This window comes from Streptopelia decaocto, assembly GCF_964273445.1.
Source record: "Streptopelia decaocto genome assembly, chromosome: 21".
Lineage (NCBI taxonomy): Eukaryota > Metazoa > Chordata > Aves > Columbiformes > Columbidae > Streptopelia > Streptopelia decaocto.
Genome location: NC_138676.1, coordinates 3,674,201 through 3,698,137, shown reverse-complemented (window position 1 = coordinate 3,698,137; position 23,937 = coordinate 3,674,201). Strand labels below are relative to the sequence as shown.

Here is a 23,937-nt window from a genome sequence, read left to right as displayed (position 1 = left end):
TGTGAAAGTTCCCCAAATTACTGACCTTTCCAGGGTGTCAAAGCAGTAGTTGTCTCTTCTAAAAATTAAAACAAAAAAAAGGGTAAGTTAGGGCAAAAAGGCAAGGGAAAGCACGGGCTCAGGGCGCCACACTCGGCCTGCCCCGACCCGGGGATGGGAAAAACTAGGGACGGGGGAGCGAGAGGGATGCTGATGCTGACACTGTGTCCTGCTCCTCGGGGGCAAAGAGACAAACAGCCTGCGGGACGCCAGCCCCAGAGGGGAGCCCTGGTTAAGTCCTCCTTTGCGCCCTTAGCAGGGCTGAGATTTGGGGGAACCTGGGAGCTCGGCTCAGCCCTGCACTCCTCCTCTGGCACACAGCCCTCTCAAAAACCCTGCGACATCCCAAATGAATTTACTGCCCGACACCAGCCCCTGAGAAGGGACCGGGATCTTGTGATGGAGAGAAGCCGAGAGCTGCTTTCTCCCCCTGAACCTCAAAATGATGTGGTTTCAATGAGCGCTCCATCACGTCGCCCAATGAGCTGCCGAATGAGGTGACGGGCTTCTAATAACGAGTGCTACATGTTAAATAAGGCACCGGTTGACCTCCCTCAAAAAATAGATTAAAATAAGGATTAAGAGACGTACGCTACATTAGCCTCCGTTGCACGGCCCCGGAAAGGCTCCTGTCACGATACCCACGGGGATTAAACCTCCATTTGCGGGGGAAATACAATAAAATGTGCCCTCAACTTCCCAAAAAAGAGGGATATTCATAAAATTGTCCCCAAAAACCTCACTTCTCGTGTAAATGACACCACCGAGGGTCTCGCTGTGCTGCGTTGGGACCTGGCATGATGGTGGTGGTTTGCCAATGCATTGTCCCCATCCGGGGAGAACAAAACTAACCGGGAAGGAAAAAGGGTACACTGGTGTGGGGAGGGATGCTTTGTGGCCATTGCGAAGGGTGGCACGCACCATCTAAGTGGCTCCTGCTGAACCAAAAAGCTTTCTACACACATGAACAATGACAGAATGAAGACACGCGACAGGCATGGCCTTCTGCAAATATTTCATATGGGAAGACGGCAGTAAATAGAGCGGATTTCTAAGGCTGCCCTTCCTCCTACCCCGCAATGCTTCCTTCCCGTGACTGGGTTTTGCTTCCATTTCTTGCAACCCCTCAAACCTACAAACTGACCAAGTCCCTGCCGTGCCCCATCTCTCCCAGGGAAGACGGGGTCTTCTGTCCCCTCTGGTGGGTTTAGTTACATCCTTTGTACGTGCTACAAAAGACTTTGCAATACAAGAAGGGTGTAGGAAAACAGAGCTTTCCGTCAAACGCTCGTAATGGGGATTAATGCCAGCCCACGGGTTTGCCGTGATGACCCCGAGCTCCATCTCTCCTCTGTTCAATACAAACAGACGCCTTCCACCAGAGGCTCTCCTCGGTAGCTGCCATAGCGAAAGGATGGAAACCTGGAGCCAAGTCCTAACTTTGCACCAACTGCACGGTGCTGAACACCTCTGAACTGTGGCACACGTGGGGCCTGGCACTGGAGATATGTTCTGAGGCTTTCATGCTTTCCCTGAGCTTGCCACAGTCTCCGACGCACACCGGAAACACCAAGGCTCAACAGCAAATGCACATCTAACCCAGAAGGCGAGGAAGACCCTTCTGTGTGCCCCATGTCGGCGATCTTGCCATTAAGCCACATCTCATCCCCGGCCGGCTCCTGCAGCACTACTCACCATAGAGGATCATGCTGGCGTTGGTGTTCCCTAGCAGGTTGGAGGCGACGCAGGTGTAGTTGCCGTAGTCCTGCTCAGAGACGTTGAAGAAAGTCAGCCTGGAGAAGAAAGCTTTGTTCTCCACTTTCAGGCCTTTCTGTCCTTCAGCCAGCCTGGGACAGAAGGGAGAAAGGGATAAGGTCATGGGGATGGCGATGGAAGAAGGGCCCCGTTTTTCATGACCTTCTGTCCCCCTTGTCCTGCTGGACGCCTGGGACATTGAGCCGGGGCGGCGATCGTGCGTGAATCATAGAATTGCGGATTCTGCCCAGATCAATGCCAAAACCCATCTTACAAAAGCTTCTGAGAAAAAAAATAATCTTCCTTCCAAAAGTCCTCATCTGTTTTCCCCTGCGCCTCGGAATCCTATTGCTGCTTGTGCCGAGGGCTATCGGTGATTTGACTGAGTGCCGTGACCCCGATGCCGAAGCTGCTGGACTCTTACCGCTTGTCATCTTTGTACCACTGGAAGTCGGCGGAGGGGACGGCGGAGGCTTCGCACAGCAGGATGCCCTTCTGCCCCACCGGCACCCCGGTGCTCTTGGCGTCCGAGATGTACGGGGGGTCTGTGGAGAGGAGGAGAAACCTGGAATCAACACTCGGTTTCCCTTACGGCATCCTGCCCCCTCCCCTGGGCTCCTCCGGCTCCCTTTTCTTTCCTTGTGCTTAGGGAAGGAGCCAAAAGCAGCTCTGAGCCCACCCGGAGCTTTGGACGCTCTGGTGCTGCTGTCCGGGGTTTATGGGCACTTGGGGGACCTGATGCTACATCCCATTGGAGGGTCCTCCTGGCACTGGAGCTAACCCCGAGTAGCAAAAAGAATGGCCAGAGAGGAGTTTATGAGGGTCTTGACCCCTGTCTGAGCCCAAAAACATGCTGTTTTCTTCCTTGCTCTCTTGCTTTTCCTCTCTCATTTTTTCTCAAGACAAATATTTCCTATTTACTGCTCACTTCTCTCCCCAGAGGTCATCGGCACTGCATCTCACCAGGAGCAGAAAACCCACGTTGATGGCGATAGCTGAAGAGGAGGTGGTGGAACAAAGTGGAACTCGAAAAGCAGAGGGAAAAATAAAGGGCAAACCACCACCTGCTTGCAAAACCGCTGCTTCTGTTGGCTCTGGGGGATGAAGGCTCTTTTCCCCTTGCTCCCCTCCACCAAAATGCCATTCCCCAGATCTGTCCCCGAGCTACTCACAGTTGACGGTGACTTTGACTCGCTGGACCACGGGCGCCGCCACATCGTTGGACGCGCTGCACTCGTACTCGCCCGACTGCTCCCGCGTGATGCCCGTGATCTCCAGGTACTCGTCCTCGCTGATGAAGCCCACGGCTGCGGGAAAAGACGGAAAGGGCTGTGAGGGGTGGGGAGACACGCCCCATAAAAACCCTTGCCAAAAAGCACCGCACCTCTGCAGTGCTCCCGGGCCCGCCGAGAGCATCACTTGCTGGAGACAATGTCCCCATCATGCGCAGGATGGGTGACGTGATGCTCACCAAACCTGCGCCCTGTGCAACACACCCTGGAGAAAAGCCGCTTGCCACCAAACTAATGGCAAGAGCGGATTTTCAGTGGCCACCAAACAAGGACAACTTCTCCCTCCTTTACATTTACATCTCCCGCTGCCGAGATGCCGTAATTACCGTGCGAAGCATCTCTGAGACCGGTGTCACACTTAATATTCCTATAAATTTTAAACGGTAGTCCTTGGTACATATGTGTGGCAATTGGAGTCATATTTTAATTAGGCTTGCCCTACGCCATCTGAAATTAATAACAGCCCGAATTACCAGTGTAATTTATAAATTAACATGGCTGCAGCATTAGGAAATAAATTAGCTCCGGACAGCTGTTTCGGGGAGCGAGTGCTGATGGTGGAGAGGCCGAGCGTGGGTCTGCGGTCCCCGGGGAGCTTGGCCAATGGAGCCCAATGATCCCGGGCTCCCCTCGATTCCTTCTCGGCTACCGCCAGCGTGACCCGATGGGTCACGGCTCGTCACGCTTGACCCGTCGACTGCACATGTCTTGCTCCTAACAAATGCGTGCAAAATGCCAAAATTCCCGCTCGAGCGGCTCGGGGATGAAACCGCTGAGTTCATCGGTACTTAATGCGACAGAAGGGCGAGATGTGAAGGTGTCACCCCCCAGTCGACATCCTTTGGACACGCGCAAATTGCAGCGTTACATCCGGCGGGTCTGCAGCACCATGCGCTGCAAGGAAAAGCAATCTTTCCTTTCATGGCTGACCTAGAATCGGCTGCTCTGTAGCACAGCGCTGCCTGCTGATAAAATACCGACACAGCCGGCGGCCTTCGGATGCTCTGTGCGGAGATCTGGCTTGGTTTGTGCAGTCTCAGATAACGCTCTGCTGCTAAAGTAACAGAGAGCCCTTCCCCGAGCGTGCCGGAGCCGGCTCGCACACGGCGAAAATTCGCTGTACAGCCCTGATTTGATCTGGGAGCGAATTAGCTGGAGTGCATTTCATTACCCGGCACAAGACTTCATTAAAGGAACTGCGAGGGTCAGCTTTCCGCCTGCAGAAGCTTGGGAAATTGAGAGATTAAGGCGTCTGTGCCGGCGCAGGGCTGAGGTCTCAGATACGTGCACGGGAATCGGACGAGGCAGAGAGCAAAGCGTTTGGGGTTTTGGGGCCTGGTTCCCTTCGCGTTGGCACAGAACGGGATGCTGGGCGCTGGAGCTGATGTCGCTTTGCCCTGAGCCATCTGGGAATTATTCATGCTTGGATAACGATGATGACAGCATTAAAAACACCAGCCCTGCTAGAGGCTCTGGCCAGATCCTGCTTCCTTACATCTCCAGAAATAAGCTACCATGAGGGATGCCTGCCGCGAGTGCATCACTTGATGCTGGTGAAGCGGGTGATGCCGGGCAATGGAGACACCCCCGTGTCCCCCGTCATCCCCCCGCACAAGTGGCTTTGCGGGAAAACCGGGTCCCTGAAGCTGCTTTGCTGTGTCGCCCATGTTGGCCAAGGGGTGAAGATGTGACCAAGAGTAATTGCCCGACCGCTTCGCTCCCTGGCCTCTGCATTTTTGCCTATTTATAATGGGAAGCCTGATGATTGCTGGACAAATCTCATTCATTACTGACTGCTGCGAATGGAAAAACAAATAGATGGGACCCAGGGAGCGGGGCCGGGGTTAAACAAACACAATCTGTAAGCTCAGACCTTGCTTTATAGACAGCAGGAGGGTCACCGAGACTGCTGCGCTCCCTTGGGGCTCATGGGGTGCGGGACAGACATTTATCTGCTCGTTGGGTTGCATGGGGACATAGAAGTTGCTTTGGGTGAAGCTCTGAGTTCCCTGAGCTTAAGAACAATCCTGTTTGGGATTGTTCTGCAATCCTTCCACCCCAAGCTGGAGCTAAAGCAATGCACTGAGCACCCGATCACCGCAGTCCCTGTCCCCGAAAGCTCCTGGAGCTCCGGGATGCTCGGCATGGGGCTGGACCGGGCCCCCCCGGCTCCGGAAGCTCCCCCAGAAGAACCGGTCCTGCTCCGCTTGAACGGATGGTGGGAACTTCTCGAGGCTGTCTCTGCCTGAGCGCAATTAGGAGCTGAAATATTGCAGGAATTAATGGGAGAGCTCTCACGTCTCCTCGGGAGCTGGAAAAGCAGTGTGGCCAGCACACAGAATTATTATTATTATTAATACTAATAATAAAATACAGGCCAGAAATGGAACAGCCACACACTTGGCAAAGGTATAATCTTTCCTCATCAGCCAGGGTGATGGACTAACCGGGGAGCTCGGCGGCGTTTGCTGTGACGTTCTGGAGCGGTGAGGGTGCGATGAGGTGCGGGCAGATGCCTCGTGCATCCGCATTCCTCCCTCCTCGCTTTTGTCCTTCTCTTGCTTGTCCTTTTTTTCCCAGCCCAACTCATCTCCCTTCTGCTCTCTCCTACCCATTTGCTTCCCTCAAGCACCTGACAACATAATAACTCACCAGAAAGCCAACATGCGTTCCCAAATTAATTAGGTGCTGCTGTCCCCCAGGTCACCGTTGTGGTTGTATTTGGGTCTCTGGGACATGTCACTGCCACTATTGCTTCTGTGCGCCAGGCAGAGGATCCTAAAGATCCTACAGATCACCGCCCTAATGAAGTTTCAGCTGCTCTATGTGTTGTCTGCAGACAACACGAGCACCAGACATGGACACAGCTCTGATAAGAAACAGCCTCAAAGGGACAAGAGCCATGTTGCCCCAATCTATGCAAGGCAAAGCACGGGAAAACAGACATAATCACAAAATACCAAGTGCAAAGGGTCTACAAAGAACAGCTAGTCTGGGCTGTGGTCTTTTGACCTCTAAGGCTCGACCTCAACAATCATCCTGCGATGAGCTGGGTGTCCCCATGGGCTCTGGATGCCCAAAATCACGGCGCTACCCTACACGCTACACTGCCGTGTTTGCCGGGTGCTGATCCGACTCACCGGGATCGGCCGGAGAGGGAGAATATTTTATGGAGATAATTTTATTAAAATGTTTACAACAATGCAGATATTGACATCTGCCTTCAATCAATAGCGCAATTTATTGTCCTTCAAGGTGAACATTAAGCCGAGCTGCCCATTAGTCAATATTTACCTCCAAGGTCTATAAATCTTTATACGGGCTTCGGCGGATGTTGACAGCGGCTGATTCCAGATAAGTAAAAGTAAGAGCGTGAAACATTGCTCCTTTTGGAGGTGAAATAGTAACTAGTTAATTACAGCCCCTACAGCGATTCACTACTATCAATTTATGGCTACTTCTGGCAATAAAAATTAACATCGCGCAGACTCCCGGCTCCCAGTGACGCGCTAAAACCCAGACCCATCTATTTCAAATGTCGCTGGGATGCGATAGCGATGGCCTTCCTATAACGGTTTAGAGTAAATAAATAAAACGCACAAAGGAAATAAGAGTGAATTGCCGGTGCCCCAGACCCGCTTCACCTCTGCAGCAGATGGAAAAGGGGGGGGCGGGTGATTTCGTGGCATCATGGGGGTGATTTGGCTCCCGATGTGCCAGGAAGGGGATGGGGGAAGGATTCTCCCCCCAGCGGGGGCTCCCAAAGCGGGTTGGACATCTCTGGAGATGGGGGTAAAGAAGAGCTAAGGATGCCGCCACCGCGATCCCCCATCAAAATTGGTAAGCAGCTGCTTCACCTCCTATTAATCAGTATTACCCACTCCTGACCGCTCAATTAACACAGATAGAAAGAAGTTCAGGTAGTTCTAACATTTGCTTTTTCTTTAGATTGGGCGAACCACTCTGGTTACGCGGCTTCCCCCCCGTGCGCCCCCTCTTAGCGCCGCCACGCTCCGGTGGAGAAAGATTGGGGGTAATTAACCTGCTGGAAACCATCCAGAGCGATCATTACAAAAATGATTTCTTTCAAGATTACCCTATCGACCCGGGCGAGCACAGCGTGCTCCTCTCCCCCTCTCGCTAATGTTGCAACCCGTATCTCAGGGTCCGGCCCGTTTCCACCCATCACCATCCTTAGAGGTGCGAGCCCTTTAGAAAGCACATCTACACTAGCAACATATAGGAAATATAGGGTAAAAACCTCCTCTTCTGCATTTTTACAAGCCTTCAGATGAAGAACCACAACCCCATATCAAAGACTACGTTGTGTTCGCACAGGGTCAAGCCGCCCTCTCCCTTTGAAGTTTCCCAACTACAAGGAAAGAATCTCCCCTCTAACATGTTTTTCCATGTTAATTAGCATGTTTCTGTGGCCTGATGTTGCGCGAAGCCCCAGGGGACCTTGTTCTCGCTGCCGCGCTTCTGTTCGGTGCTCGAGGCTTTGCGGCAACTCCCTCTGCTGCCACAGCCTGGGGACCCTCCTCATCCTCACATCCCAGGGCTGCTGACCATCACCACTTGTCACCAAGACCCACTGTTGTGACCGCACTTGCTTGGTGCACCCGCAGTCCACCCCGAGACCACAGTTGAGGCTCAAATAACGATAACTCAAATATTTAACAATTTAGTGGGCATGGGAAATGCAAGGTGCCGAGAGCCTCCAGATGCCACCACATCGCTACCCCTGGTCCCTCAACTTGTATTCACTACCTAGAGCCCATACTCACAGCCTATAGCCTCTATTCTCAGCCCATAGCCTCTATTCACCATCCACACCATGGATGCTGGCCCGCTCACCTCGCCACGCGTTCGAGTCCGTCCGTCTGCCCATTATAGCGCCATCATGAAGATTTTTCAGCTTAAAAGTCCTTGAAAGTTTCCCCTCTGTGCCTTGTCAAACGAGATCTTCCCACTTTCCCTCTCGTCCCTGCTAACAATATTTATACTCATTTCTTTTATTGAAATCTACCTGCTGCCTGTTCTATTAAAGCTGCCTGAGTGGCAGCTCCTATTCTCTGGGAGCCCGTGGCCCATCTATTCTCCAGACAATGAGGTACAAGCAGTCTATCTTCTATTGTGCTTCCCGGCCTTCGGCTCTCCCATCTTCCCTCTCTAAAAGGCACATTGGAGATGCCTCCAACGCAAAAATAACGGGATGCACGGGGGTGCCGTCCAGGCTCCCTGCCCTCCCTCGGAGCATCTCCCTCGGAGATCCTGCTGTGGTACCCAGGATCCCTGGGGGATGCTTCTCCCCTGAGCGTCGCAATTCCTACTTAAACTTAAATCCTCATCGCCAGGCATCGCACGGCTCACTGCTGCCGGGATCTTTGCACGCCTCGGCAAACTTATTTGTTACCGGGAATAAAAGAGGAGCATTAAACCTTTTGTTTGCGAGAAGTAGTTCCTTGGGAAATAACAGGATTATGGAAATTAATATTTAAAGCGACAAAACAACACAACTCGGGGACCAACCACCCTTGAACGAGGCTCTAACTCAAGAGCAAATGAGTCGAATAAAGAATGAGCCCTTTGATTTCAGCGTAAGGGATAGCTGGGCTGGCTCAGAGCTTATCAAATGGAACCAAGTGACCATCCTTGGCCTCTCCCGGCCCTGTCTCCTCCCAGGGAGACCAATGAAAAGGTCCAAACAACATTTGTCACCCCGTTTTAGTAAATTAACAACTGCTGCGGTTCACAAAGTGCCTAAGTGGTGATGGATCTGTAGCAAAAATGGGTATAGGGCTCATTACAGGGCTGATTTTCTTAATGATACTCATGCATTATTCGCTAGATATCATCCTCCTTAGCCCTCGGGGTCTGCTTGCTTGGAGGATGAGGTGGTGGGACCGGGAGGGAGGGATGCTCCTAAATAAAAGGTTCAGCACCGCTTCCCACGTGGCTTTTCCGCCTCCTTGCACGGGGCACACAAAACCCAAATATCGAGGCTCCCGTGGAGCCAAAACCTCTACGGAAAGTTACTGACAAGACGGCATCTCCCGGCAGCTCCGTGGTCCCACACCAGACCCCAATGACAACTCCTCTCTCCTTTCATCCCTTATTCTTTCCTCCTCTTTCCTCCCCCCAGTTTTTGTCCCTGTTGCTGCTCGCAAGGTGAGAGAGGACGGCGTCACCGGAATGAAAGATTCTCCGGCGTGCCCTCTCCCGGTGCCGGCCCTAATTCATTTTTCATGGCCCCTTGCAGTGACAAAAGCCGCTGCTTCTCTCTTGTAAGCGTGCGCCGTGCAATAAGTCAAAGCTGATGTGCATTTTCCCCCCGGGTGCCGAAAGGCATGCTTTTGATTTAATTTGTCCCGTTGTTTGGCTCGCAGCCCCGTGCCGCTGGGTTCCTTTGGAGGTAGAGCCCCGTCCGTGCGGAGGGGCTGCCCAACAGATGGGGGACGGTGGGTAGTGTTTAAATCATTTGCTGCGATGATACCGAGATGTCGGAGAGTGACAGATGCTGCCGGAGACAAATCGCCCCGGCGAACGCGCGCATCCTGTTTACGGGAGCGCTCGCTCCCCGATTAAATCCTGTCGCAACTTGGCTTTTCCTGGAGCCCGGCCCGTTTTTTGGCAGCTTTCTCGATGTCTCTACAAAAACCTGTGGCGCGAGGCTTGACGAGGAGAGATAACGCCAAGAAACCAAGCGCTCCTGCCTGCTTTTTGCAGGACTTTTGCTAAGCACCCCCATAATAAAAACACCTGGGTGGGATACTGGTGGTGAGATCCACCACATCCTTGTATAATGTGCTCCCCACGTGCAACCAGCATCCCCGCCCCCTGCCCAACTCGAGGTGCCCTGTTTTCCTCCGATTTGTCTGAAAAACAGCTGCGGGCGGCTGGGCCCGCGGGGTCCCTCCGGCTGCAAATTCATACCCAAAGGCTTTCTCCGCAGGACAAGCTCTTAAGAAGCGAGCGCAATCCAAAGCGTTAAATGGCTGTAACCTCCGCTAAGCCGCATTTCAGCGGCATTAAGAAAAATATCCCTAGGATGGGAAGCAAGTGGCATAATGGCATTAAAGGGAAAAAAGAAGCATCGAGTGCTGGCTAAATCCATTCCCGGTGCTGGCGAGAAGTCATGGGGATCTGGGAAACTTACTTTCTCCCTGCACATGGTTGCCGAGCCCAAACACCATTCCTGCCACAGGTCTCTATAGACGGGGGGTATTTTCCTTCCCTCCTCTTCCCCCGGGACCCCCCAAAACCATATGAATCCCTGGCAGGGTGAAGCTTGCAGTCTCCTCTCCATCATCTTTAGCCCGTCTTTATTTTTCCAGACACGCTATTTTCCAGCCCAGTGGCCTTGCTCTGTCCCTTGTGTTTTATGATGCTGATGTCTCCATTTCTGGAGGATCGCTCGCCACATCGCGGTTTATTCGGAGAGGCTGGGGAAACGCATGGGGGGCGAGACGATGGGCACGGGGGGATGCAGGGATGGGGGACTCTGGTTTTGGGGCACTGGGAGAGACTGGGAACATTGGGACTGGAGCGCCATTGCTTGAGCCCGTCATCCCCTCTCCGTGAAGGTATCGGCTCCACTATGGGCACAGGGAGGGCAGCGAGAGGCATCGCTTTGCCAGGAAAAAGCCATTTTAAATAACAGCAGTGTACCAGAGGAAAGGGAAAAACCCATGGGCTACGGCATCGCTCTGGCTTTAAATTATACTGTAGGAGGATAACAATAAAAGAGAGGAAGACAGAGAGAGAGACCAGGAGGAAAAAGAATTGCCATTGTTTTACCAAGCAGATGGGAAAGTTCAGGGGATCAGAAAAAGACTATTATTATCTTGACTCGACCGAGAGAAGATGGGAAAGGAAGAGGCATTTTTTTCCCCTGCAGCAAGCAGTGCTGCGGCACAAGTCATTTCAGCAACGAGTCGCGAGGAAACTGTGCCCGAGTTCCCCCCGCGGCCTGGGCACGCCGGCAGGATTTGGTGTTTTGTCCCTTTACCCCCAGTGGTGTCACCGCATCGTGCACCGGGGCGATGGGCAGGGGAGGGGGGACCTCACTGCCTCCAGCTGTGCCGCCAGATGTGCCCACTGCTGGTGGCACTGCAGCAGCAGCACCTCGGGGCAGCAACATCTGCCCCATTGACCCAAATTCTGCTGCGCTGCCCTAATGACACTAAAGACTACACTAAATATGTGACAAATCTCCACATTTTTTCTGCTGGGCACATCACCGTGAGCACAACATGATTTTATTTTTCGCCAGCATGTCTCAGCTCCACGTCCCTATGAGTGTGGCAGCGTTTCTCAGCCACGCCCGACACAAGAAAAGTCTCTTTTTACCCATGTTCAGCCTATGGAAATGGCACAGACACAGACAACTGATTTACAAACCAGAGCAGATGCCGGTGCAACATCTTCCCTGCAAGTAGCAAGGTGATGCTCCATGGGAGCATCCTTCGCCTTCCATGTCCCTTCGCCACTTTCTACCATTTCTCCCTTTCCCTCCAGCATCTTTTGCACAAATTCTCTCTCCTCCCCCTTTCCCTCTTCCTCTCTCCGCCACCTTGCCCTTCCCTTGGTCTCCAGAAGTCACCTTGTCACCTTTCCTCCTCTGCGCCCACGTCCCCGGGACACGGAGCAGGGGGCTGGCAACCTGCCCTGCCTAATCCTGCGGCGACCGATTCCTTGGGCGCTTAATATTCACGACAGAGAGAAACATTTCACGGCGAATTGGACGCACATTCAACTGGAAATGGAAATTTAAAGACTCTTCTCACTCCGCGCCCGCAGATTACACCAGCTGAGAAAACATGGAAGCAAATGAACAACCTGTGAACTGTAAAGTATATTAATAATGAAATCACAGCCCGGGAAATGAAGGCTTTATTCTGTTTATATTCTGCTCCATTTATAGAGAGCGCTCGCGCTAGCTCCACCCCATTAGCCGGCAATCTGCACTGGGAAAGAGTGTGAGGACAGCGGCGCTTGGGCAACAAAATTTGGGTGCTATTTCCTCACAGTCAGCCGTGTCTTTGGCTCGGCAAACCTGGGCCACATGTCAGATGACCTATCCGGGCTCTTTCCTCCCCAAAAACAACTGCGGTGGCTTATGCAAAGCCCATCATGGGAGTAAGAAACGAGCCGGAGCCGAGTTCTCTCCGGCTGAAGCGACCCGGTGTTGACAGAATGGGGACGCGCTTCCACAGCTTGGATTTTTATAATAATACCTCAGGGGAGTCGCCGGCAAAGTTTGGCCCCAAATATAATTAGTTTGCACAGCTATTAGGGGCTGATAAAAGGTTTTAATTTGTGTGGAGATCTCTCGCATCTCAGACGCCCCGTCCCTTGCTCTTCCCCACGCCAGCTGAATAAAAAGGCAAGTCCTGGGCAGGCTGATGACACAAAGCTGCACATTGACCTGGGGAAAAGGGAACCGAGCTCGTCGCTAAAGAAGAGACAGATAACACCATCGGACTGTTGGCTTTTGGCTGCCTTGTCCCACCACGCCAAAGAAAATAACTAAAATTCTTGCCATAGTTCATCAAGGTACTGAGAAGGGACGTCAGTGCGAGTGATGCTCGTGCTAAAGTCGCCACCGCTGCTCAGAACGGGAGCACAGGCAATGGGACTAACGACAAACTTCCCGGCTGCCCCAACCCAATCCCACCACTGCAAACAGGTCAGCCCATCAACAAGTAAAATCACTCTCCAATAATTTTATCAATATCACTTTGTACAGGGCACCAGCTCCTTCGTCAAGGAATAGGCTGAAGCCCAGAGGGTTTTTTTTCCTCCTTTTCTTAAGAGAAAGACATTGCCTCATTCATTGCTAAGGGCCTTGTTATCCTTGTACCAAGATGCACATTTTGAAGGCGGCTATGCCAAATATGCTAACAAATCAGCTCACAGAGTTCATTTCCGCCATGTGGAGAATCAAAAATATTACTTTTATAAATATACATGTACAAGTACATTATCTCCTGTTGCTTCCAAAGAGAGGGAGGAGCCAGGGCACGTCGGTGGAAGGGAAATGCTAAAAGGAGCTACTCACAGCCCATAACTTAGCGTGGGGCTTGATGATGCTGAGGACAGCAAACCCCACAGCCTGCGATGCGGTCCTGGCTCTGCTGAGCCAAATCCTGCTCCATGGGAGCTGCTGCCACTCAGGAAGCTAAAATCCCTTTGCTGGTCTCTCCACACATGCACACACTCTCTAAGCAACCCCTGGCAATGCCGGTTTCTCCTTCACCGCCACCACATACAAAACCAGTGTCCATTTCCAAGTTCTGCTCCTCCAAGAGCAGCACAATCTATTTCTTTGCACCCCACGCGATGCTAACAGAGCCAGGTGGCCGGTGACCCTTTTCCCAGCCGGTCTGTCCCGTATGCGCCGCTTAAGTGCGGATCAAAACCGGTGGCAGATTTACAGGTTAACGATGATTTAGTGGAGTGCACCGTGGCCAAATTAATGCCGGCTATAATGTAGTTTACCTCATTAAACAATGCACACCAAGATCCTGTCTGTTGTAAAACAATTGGTCTCTGAAGCCTAGTGTTCATCTTCCAGGGTTGCTGGGAGATAATAAATGGGTAATATTCCGGCGATAATGGTAATGGAGTCACGGCTCAGAGCTAATATTATGGCAAAGCAGTAATTATTTCAACAGTAAACAAGGGGACGGTTGAGCTGCCGACAGGATTGGAGCCGGTTGAAATGCTTCAGTTCATTTAGCCGAAGCCCAGGTCTGAAACCGCCTCCTGGAAGGAGGATGAGGTGCTCGGCCACCCAACGGGTGGGACAAGCCTCCGTGGACACCCAGCCACCTTGAGACTTGGGGACATGTGCTACGAGGAGAGGTGGGACATCACTTATGGCACGGTGGCCAACCCAACCCATCGCTTCAGCTCGGGGCTGGCTCTGAGCTCCATCATGCAGCACAGCAGAACTCATGTCCCTTCTTTGAGACATCACATCTCACACAGCATCTCCCCCAACCCTTCTTCCTCAAAACGGGATCAAATCTCTCCTTCCTACAAGGCGCTACAAGCTTGGGTTGGCTCTTTGGAACACGTTTGGCCCGAGGTGACGCAGACAAACCCTCCCTGGCACCTCAACACCAAGGAGAGATGGCAGGCGGGTTCTTGACCTTCTCCAAACCCCCCAGAACCCTCACTGGGAGAGAAAAGACAGAAACATGAGATCCAGGATGAACACACAACCATCTGCTCTCTCCGAGAGCCATTTTGCCATTAAAAAGGACCAGCAGAGAGCATGGCTCTCTGGGGTTAATTAGATGACTTGAGGCAGAGTTAAAGGGAGGGATTCCATGGGATGCCGAGCTCAGCGCTGCCACCATGGAATAGAAGGAATTTTCCCACCCAAGTGGATGCCCCTTCTTGCGGTGCCTCCCAGCCGGGCTCCAAACCTGACATCTACCCCACAAACATCCCAGGAACGAGCAACTCTTCAACCTGGATTTGTCCTCTTGTTTTAAGCCTCGCCCAGAGCCAATATATCAGTATATCCCAATATACCAGACTTCTCCCAGAGTCCCTTCACTGCTGATGTATGGACAGATCATCTCATGAGACCTCTGCCACGTTGGGCTGCCTTGTCTCGTCTTTCTTAAGCGCATATGGGAGATGAGGGACAGCTGGTGTACCTCTTTCAGGGAGGATGCTGAGGGCCATGGAGGTTAAATTGGCTCATCAGGGAGGGTATTGGGGATGCAGTGACCTCGGGGCCCTCCGAGCATCCCCCTGTGTCTCCTACCTCTGCTTGGCCAAGTACCCAGGCAGCACACAGATTGAGCTTTCAGCACCCAGCCTAATCCTGAGATTAATGAGGGATTCCCACTATAAAGCCCTTTTGATCAGACCTCTCATGAGTAAATACATGGTCGAGTCAAATCGTAATATTTTCCTACCCTGGCAGCCGCTGGCTAAAGCCTTACACCTGAATCCATCATACTACAGCAATAATCAAAAGGCAATTAGACAAAACCATGGCAGCGAAGTCCATCAAGGGTCGTTAAGGATGACGGGTTGGACACAGCCTCTGGCTCAAGATGTCTGTCCGTGGCAGACCGGTGCCACCGAAGGTACCTGTGTGCACACACCTCAGTTTTACACCCTTTCCTTGTGTCCCTGGCCCCGTCACGGCAGGATAACCACGCTTGTGGTCTGACCACCAAACCCTCGCTATCGTTACTAAGCCGTGCCTGCTCCTCCTGGGACAGAGGCTGCCGAGCCTTCGTCCCTCCTGGGAGAGCCCTCGCTGCGGTTCCTCAGCACATCTCCCCAGCTTTACATGATGCACGACGAGTTTCCTGTCTGCAGCATGGATAAATATCCCCCGGACAGCTCGACTCTGCCAGCGAGCGGCTCCTCGTGCTTCGGCGTCACCTTGTGCTTTTTCCTAGCCAAGAACTTCCAGCCTCAGTCCGCTGACAAGATGGCAATTGCCATGACAACATCAGAGCCACCCCAAAATAATAAATAAGAAAGCCCAGTAACTATGGAAACACCTGAGTGACCAAAAGCAGACTACTAACTAGAAGATCTCTCTGCGGTTTACAGATGGCATTGGCTCTGCGAGTCTGGGGACCGTAAGGCAGCCGAAATCTTCCAAACGAAGGCAAAGCTCGCCAGCTGTGGGTGCAAACACAGATGTGCATGGGCACACATGACGCCGCCTTTCAGACCCCAGCGTCCAAGCCCCCTGCACAACCTACCTCTCCTCTGGGAAGAAGCTGCTGCCTGCACGCTGAATGTTATATCCTGACCGTGGTTATTCTACATCCCCCTCTCCCTCTTTGCCTCCCTTCACCCTGCCGAGGGTGCCTCTCTCCACTGCCATCCTGATTTTTCAGGCACCTCAGGGGTGTCAAGGGCGGATGGAGCCACCCCGTAGGATGCCAGAGCTTGTTTTTGGTGAGATGCCCAGGGCAGAGCCCCAAAATTCTTAAGCCTCCTGTGGCAAGGGAGGACAACCTGTGACTACACCAGCTCCCCTTCTTGTTCCACCTCAACCTGTCTAGCTGCATTAACCCTTCTCCAGAGCCAGCATCCTCTTCTTGCTAATGGCATGAGGATGAGCATGGGTAGAGCCAACCACCAGGCAAGACATCAATGGAGGCATCAGCAGGGAAATCTTGCTTGGGTTCACTCAGCTCCCAAGCTCTACAGCAAAAATCTTAGATTAATTTTGCAGGGAACTCTTCCAGCCCCCAAACCAAACAGAGCCTCACAACAGGCTTAACAGCTCCCATAACATTGCAACAACTGCAAATGCAAAAATTTCAGCAGAGGTAACCACATCAAGCTGCTAAAAACATATTGCACCAGACAGAGCAATGCATAGGGAGAAAACAGCCAGGTGGGCAAGGGAGCTGGAAAAGGGTCTCGAGGAACATTAGTCACGAGGAGCTGGGCTGCTCTTGGTGTAAAAACCCTGAAGGACCCAACCACACGCTCTTATTTGCTGCATTTCCCACCAAGAGCTGAGGATGAGCAGCGAGGCGGACCTACAACCCAGAGAGCTTTGGGTCCCTGCTTACTCCTGTCTCTCCAAATTAAGAGTATATCCTACTACGGAGAGTGTTATTGTCTTGGCATCCACTATAGCACCTCTGGGCACCTGCCCTGGCTCTTGTTTCGGTGCCCATGTTAAAAACCTTGTCTCTGCTTACGTGTGTTGAATGCAGAACGGAGAAGTTGAGGTCCCTGTTGGTGGCTTGGCAGAGCCAGAGAGAGAAAGAGAAGAGCTGCCTACGGAGACGAGCGGCCACCAAAGTTGTCTGGGACCACCCCTGGGCTCAGCACCCTCCATTGGCAGGTGGCTGGGCTCTGGAAAATCTCCGTGATCACTTGTTCCCTTTGAGTTTTGAAAGCAGAATGCCTAATCACGGCCAGAAATCAGCTAAGAGCTGCTGCTGCAAATTACACGGCGCCACAGGTAATTTCTGATTAGCTCACTCTTCCTCTCCTGGTGCATCCTCAGTTTCCATAGCAGCTAAGTCCTAAGTAAAATGGAAACATCTGGTTCAAGCGCAGGTAAAGATTCCCTGGGGGAAAGAAACCTGCCGGATGGCAGCAAACATGGAAAATAGCCCTCACAAAAAAGGGAGGCATCGTAAGCCCGGTTAGGACAGGATGGATGGTGTGTGGAAGAAGGTGGTGAGGGGCACGGGGGTGTCCTGGGGGAGCGGGAGGGGAGGCAGGAAAACCAAGATGCATGTGAAAAACAGACGGTAAGGAGGCTGAGCGAGACAAAACCACATTGTCAGGATGGACAAGGGGAAGAGGAGAAAGAAGAAAAGGGTTCGAGATGGGAGCACTTGGACTGCCACAACCATAAACGCTTCCTGATGGTGATGGATACAAGCAACAGCAACTTTGATGCTACAGAGAGATGCTTGGGACTGCAGAGGAGCACAAAGATCCACGTCTGCATTGCAACACAGACCCTCACCGAAGGCCACCCTCTTGGAGACATGACCTAAGGTGGATAAGCCAACGTATGCACCTGGGAATGGCTTTTACAGAGGCTGCTCTCAAAGGAACAGGCTGAGATGCTGCCAGCTCAGCTCGCTCTCTGCCTGGCCTATGGAGAGTGATGGATCTAGACCAGCAGTTTGCTACAGTGCAGACATAGGAAAAGAAAAAGAAACTTAAAAAATCAATGGAGATGCTGCAGCCATGGTCAGGCAGCTGAACAGAGGGAGCAGACGTGGCGCCATCCATCATGGCACCGTCTCCTTCACCCGGCCAGGGAGACCCCAATGGAGAACTCGGGACCATTGTCTGGGACAATGGCCCGTGTTGGTAAAATCTCAGTGGACACGTGGCTGAGGCTGAACTGAAGCGCTTAGACGGGATCAGAACCTGGCACTGCCCCTTGGCCGGATGGGTCGTCCCAGCCAAAACCCCACATCTCACCGGTGAGAACCTCGCAGCCACATGGGAATAACAGGGCAGCAAAACGCAACACAAATGCCAAAAAACACCTGGAAAAGGGTTTTTAGATAATATGCTCCCTAACAGGCACTTCCCAGCAGTCATACCCATGGGTTCTGCTCAGGTTTTGCTTACCAATTAACAAGGCCACCAATTAATGCTTCCTGTGTTTTCCTACTCATTTGCACTACTTATAGGCCTCCTTTGAAGCAACACATGAAAATTCCCCAAAATCTTTTCAAAATAGAGCTGGACAAGCATATGCAATTGCTAAACATGACAACCGCAACCTAGCACCTACTGCCAGTTCAACACGTGCGCTACATTATAAGCTCCTCTCTCAGACCACCAAGATGGATGTTTTTCCACCAAAGTCAACAAATCCTGCATTAAGTCACGTCTTTTCAGTATAGAACACTTTTTTTTTGGCAGTTGCAAGATGAACCGGACAATGACACCGCTCCAGCCGCTCGCAAATGGCTCTGTGCCCTTCCCGGAGGACTTCTAGAAACGTTTGGCTCTTACCTTTGGGCGAGATGTGTCTCCAGGTGATTGTCGGGTCTGGCCTGCCCGTGGCTATGCAGGTGAGGCTGACGTTGCCGCCTTCATTGATGGAGATGTCAGGAGAGATCTCGATGATTTTCGGGGACACTGCAATGACACAGAGAGGTAGGTGAAAATACAGCTGATTTCTGCTCCAACTCAAATGCCGTAAGGTGGGTGAAGGAGGCTGAATTTCCTTCCTCCCTCCGCCTCGACAAGCTCTGCAGGAGCCCATCGGTCTCGACAGGATCACACAGGGGAAAGAGGGCTGAGCACCAAGAGCTGGGCATGGAGGCGACAAGTCTACCGAGGAGGCTCTAAGGTCAACCACCGCACAAAGGAAGGGAAATGCAACCGGGATGCGAGCCGTCCCACTGCTTTGGCACTGCTACCGAGAATAATTGGGAGCAGAACAAAAACAAGAGGCCCAGAGCCAAAATAGAGGATGGACGGCCAGGTTTGGGGGTGACGAGAAAGGGGGTTAGAACGGGAAGGGATGAGGAGCAAACAGGGAGCTAACAGGAGCAAACAGAACACGATGCAGCCGCCGGGGTTCCGACGAGCTCTACAAGAAAAACGATGGGCTGCTGTTATCAGCCTGCACCTGCAGAACATAATAAAGACCATCACCTGCCTGGGTTTATATATTTATTTTCCAGGCCATTCTCCGGAGCTGGTGGCGGATTGGCACCCCGCTGCGGCGCTTCGCAGGAGAGCCACAAATCACTCGTCAAGCATCCCTGCTCCTTCCGCCCTCCCCAAGCGAGCCCCGTTCCTCAACTCGCGTGGAGCTGCGTCCCAGACCGCTGCACACCCCAATTCCCGATCCAAACCCCACTCCTGAGCACCCCAATTCCCTCTCCCCATCTCCTGCACCTTCTGCCGAGGTGGAATGACTGCAATGGCCTTGCACGCATCGCCTCTGCTGTGCAGGTAAGTAATTTATTGATCCGTAAAGCACTCCGAGACGCTCTGGAAGGGATTATGTCATGCCAGTGCCGCGCAATAAAATAAAAAATGATGGATTTTTTGTGAACATGAGGGTGATTTAGGGTTTGTAGTTGGAAGTGTAGTTAAAGTACATTTTAAGTGGAAATCAAGGTGGGTAATGAATTATTCTCTGTTTTGAAGGGCTTCTGGGAGTTCATTTTTTTGCTGCTCTGGGCACGACGGCTAATCTGCTAATCAAGCAGCGGAGGACAACAACGGACCAGACGCTCCCTGAACAGTGGGGACTCTGGGGCAGGACAGCGGAGGCCATGAACACGACACCAAAATAAATACTAATATGCTACAGTGTCATTAAGCCCAGTGTGAGGGGACAGCACGTGCCCCTGGGACAACCCGCCCACACAGAGCTGGGAGATGCTCCACCAATAGCCAAGGAGTCCATTGGGGAGATGCAATTAATTACCACGGTGCTATCGTTACCGACATCAGGACCGCTAGTCAGGAAACCCGTGTGCGATTTAAAAACACCCAGTTTATGGTCTCGACACTGAAAATAGGCCAAGGAGGTACTACCACTGCCATTTCAGAGAGGTGGAAAGAGCCAAGCACATGCCCTCCATCACCTCAAAAGAAGCATTAGCTTCCAGCCTGAAGTATCAAAAAAACTACAGTGTTATCTATCATCTTCAATGCGACGCTCGCTAAACCCCACAGGAACCTTTCTAACTACCAAATCCACATCAGGCCAACTCAGCTTGTTTTGCAGCGCTCACCGAAACGTTAAAAAAACCCCAACAAATCAAGTCAGACTTTGCACCGCGACTCTGGCATCGCACACACAGGTTTGTACCCAACCGGGCGACAGGCAAAAATCTGGAATCAAATCAACTGACCAGATTCTAAAATGCAATTAAAACAAATCAAACTTGGATTTCCCCAAATATGAAGGTTACATCCTCCTTCTCAGCAACACAGCAGGAGATTGAAATGCTGCTCAGACCGGGCAAGTGGAAGAGGTGATTGCGTTGCTGCTTGGCCAGGCAATGGGAGACCTGGCAACTCTCTATAAAAACCGAAAAAGCAGCTCAGAAAAAGCCCACCTGGGATGAGATGAGGCAGGAACGGCTGGGAAGGAAACCAGAGTGACGTCAGCGAAGTCGTTAGCTAACCCTTAAATTAAATGCGCAGTAGTAGGATTTAACACGACAGTTATTGTATGCTAATTAAACGTTTGAATAATTAACCGCACGAACTATTTAAAATGCCTTTCTGGAGACCGAGCAAGCATGTTGTAAGGCTTTTACCACACTAGGGAGGGAAACCTTAATAAATAGGGTATCACAAGTATATATTTAATGTTATTTAACGGTCACCGGAGCTCCCATTCCCTCTGCATTACACTTTCTCCGTCAGCTGGCATTGCAATGGGGCAGGGGAAAGATTTCCTATGCCGCACGTGGGATGCAGATGGAGCTGTGCCCCTGTGGGAACTAGTGAATAAATAAATAAAGCTAAATAACTGCGGGCTTCCCAGGCGGGAACCCTCTCCTTGCGGGCAGCCCTTTTGCGTTCAGCGTCTCTCTTGCTCGGGGATGATTAAACACGGCAGTGTTGGCCAACCTGCTCCAGTGACACGGCGCAGATTTCCCCAGAGATGTGCTGGTGTTTTATCAATCTGACGATTCTTTTCCCCCCATCCTTGCCTCGATGATGGGAAAGGTCTCTCTCCACCGGTACCCAGGGCATGGCCCCAGTTTGCCCGGACTCGGTGCCTGCTCACGCACGCCGAGTCCCCGGGACAGAAAACAGCTTGCTTAAATATTTAACCAAACCATATGGCACGTTACACGTCCCAGGGTGTTCAGGCAGGTGATAGATGTCTTTACGGATCCAAGCATATGCGCTTGCCTACACAGATACATTCCCTGGCGCAGACGCCCTCCTGCCACTGGCACGGGCTGTATCGCCGCTATGCTTTCACCTCCAAACACCCGTCCCACAGCCAACACAGGTGCAAAATCTCACGCATCCCATGCAGGTACCCCTTGGCCATGCCATCTCTTGTCACCATTCCTTCCCCATCCATCGCCCTTGTGTGCAATGACCGCGCTGCTGCCTTTGCTTCCCTCTCCCTGACTGAAACGAGCCTCAACATGTTAGGTGCCTGCAAGGAGCAATTCCTTTCTACGGAGTTTTGGGAACCAAACAAGCAGCGCAGAAACACACGTGTCGCCTTCCCAGAGCTGCACATCCCTCCTCACCCCGGCAGCCAAGCGCTGCCTTGCTTCCCCCTCGTAAAACATGCCAACCTCCATCTTCCAGCAGGAGCAACATCTGCTCCAGATCAAAGGCAACAACAAAGAACAACCATAAAAGCATCTTGAGGAATGAAAAAGAGGGAGGTTCAGGCTGGCGTTCTGCAGGCGATCTGTGATGTGCGCCAGCAGCTTCCCGAGCACCAGGCTGCCGCGGCTCCTGCTTTTCATAACAGCCTCTTACCGCTGTCACCCACAGGCTTCCCCGTGTTGTACAGGGCGCTGCTGCCACCGTCCTGCCTCTGAAACATGGCGAGTGGGATCCCTGGGTGCCCCAAGCCTCTTTTGCAGCCAGACCAAGCCCATGGTCCCACGCCAGCAATGGAGGGGTCCCCCAAAGACATCCAGGACCAGGCACAGGGCAGGAACCCCAATATTTGGCTGCCCGTCCTCTCCTCCGGGTCACAGGGGAGAAGTTTGTCTCTCCTCTGGCTGGGTCAGGAGAAGGTCCAAGGCTCCAGCACCTCCATCACTCCTTCTCTCTCTTTTGTGTCATGAAACCTTTCTGCTTTTTAAGGAAGGCAGACAGCAAATTGAAAGATGTGCACCTTCAATTACAGGTGTATTATAATGGGCTTTTAAATCAGTTCATGCCACTCTAACCCAACCATAATTAAGAGAAATGCAGAGAGGGCTTCATCCCTGCGTCCTGTCAACGCAGCTCAGGAGCTGCATTGAACAAGTTCATGGGATGCGGGGAAGGGAAAATGCAGCTTTCCAGCTACTTTGCTCCATCATGTAGGCTGGAATAAAAACCCTCGGGGCTGTCCCAGGTTTGCAGCATCACCCCCTTCCCCACCAGCTTGCTGGGTTCGGTTCAGCTTCGCCAAGGGACTGAGTTCCCTCTGTGCAAACCCGGCAGCAGCCAAAGACATGAAGAAAGCAGCCTGGAAATGAAGAGGACGTACGTAACAACCTTAATAAGCAATTAATAAATAACTAATGGCAATTGCTCGTTTTAAAGCAAGGCGTAATGAGATGTGTCATACGACGCTGAGATGTGCCTAAATGATTTCCCAAGTAGGCGACGGCTCCTGTTGCGGCAAAGCCCTCCCGAGCTTGGAGGACGTGAAATTCTTTACGCCCCGTCTCTGCGGCAGGCTATACGGCATGGCATCGTAATAATTCAGAGGCGGAGAGGGGGAAACAAGACGTTTCCAATCATTCATTAGTAAAGTATTTGTGAACGCGGGTATAATTCACCGCATAAGCAGCAGGGTTTCTGCAGACAAACTTTATAGCTAAGTGCCAAAAGGGAGCCCAATCTGATTCCACTTACAATGGCATAAATCAGCAACGCTCCTACCGCAGTCAACGAGGGATACGCCACAATAAACATGACGCAGAAGGAGAGTCTGGTCTCCAGCGCAAGGACTTTTTCCTGACTTTTGGATGGGTCTGGGTCACCACCCTGGATCCAGACCGGGGTGCTGCCCGGCTGGATTTGCTCCCCTGCTTTCAAGGCTCTGAAGGGGTCCACATCTTCCACATAAAGAAACAAACACCTGCCACCAAACCCCACACCTTTGAGGGAACAAACAAGAGTCTGCTTAGCATGACTATTAATAAATAGCTTTATAGAGCGGGCAGAATCCATCACTCAGGTTTGGGAGACCTGGGTTCTGCTTTCATGTTACGATGCCCCAAGGAATTTGTGGAACTGCTCTGGACTTTGTTGCCTTCTCTAAAATGAGTCTAATGATGATGAGTGAAAAGAGAAAAAGAAAAAAGATGAAAAAGTCAAGTTTTTTGCATTGTTACCCCTGGAGAAACGCAGCCAAACAAGGACTGTTCGGTCCAGCTCCCCGTCTAGACAGATCTCATTTTCAGCTCCAGGCACGCCAAACAGACCCAGAATCTTGTTTCCAGTTTTTGCACCCCGAGCCACCTGGGATTCCCCCCTGCAAGCCAAGCAACGCCTCAGAGAAAGCAGAAAATTGAAGGATCTTGAAACCTTAAGACACCTGCGTCATCTTTCCAGCATTATTGACACCTTCGCTCAAGCCACGACAGCCTGTCTCACAATTACCTCCATGGTGACCATCACACCGACAGCGACTGTGTCTCGCCCT

The 23,937-nt window shown here is 52.0% G+C and overlaps 1 protein-coding gene across 3 annotated transcripts in view; it reads right to left on the bottom strand.

Moving 5' to 3' along the window:
- The window catches only part of LOC309448778 (protein CEPU-1), a gene marked incomplete at its 5' end in the record, with an annotated part of 112,410 nt that overhangs the window by 2,904 nt on the left and 85,569 nt on the right, over positions 1-23,937 (bottom strand). For 2 of the 3 annotated variants that reach the window (XM_082070525.1, XM_082070523.1), the window contains 5 exons: positions 26-58; positions 1,735-1,886; positions 2,219-2,339; positions 2,967-3,101; positions 18,582-18,707. In XM_082070525.1, coding sequence (XP_081926651.1) covers positions 26-58; positions 1,735-1,886; positions 2,219-2,339; positions 2,967-3,101; positions 18,582-18,707 — 567 coding nt within the window. The remainder of the gene's footprint in view (positions 1-25; positions 59-1,734; positions 1,887-2,218; positions 2,340-2,966; positions 3,102-18,581; positions 18,708-23,937) is intronic. The other variant, XM_082070524.1, reaches the window with a different exon arrangement.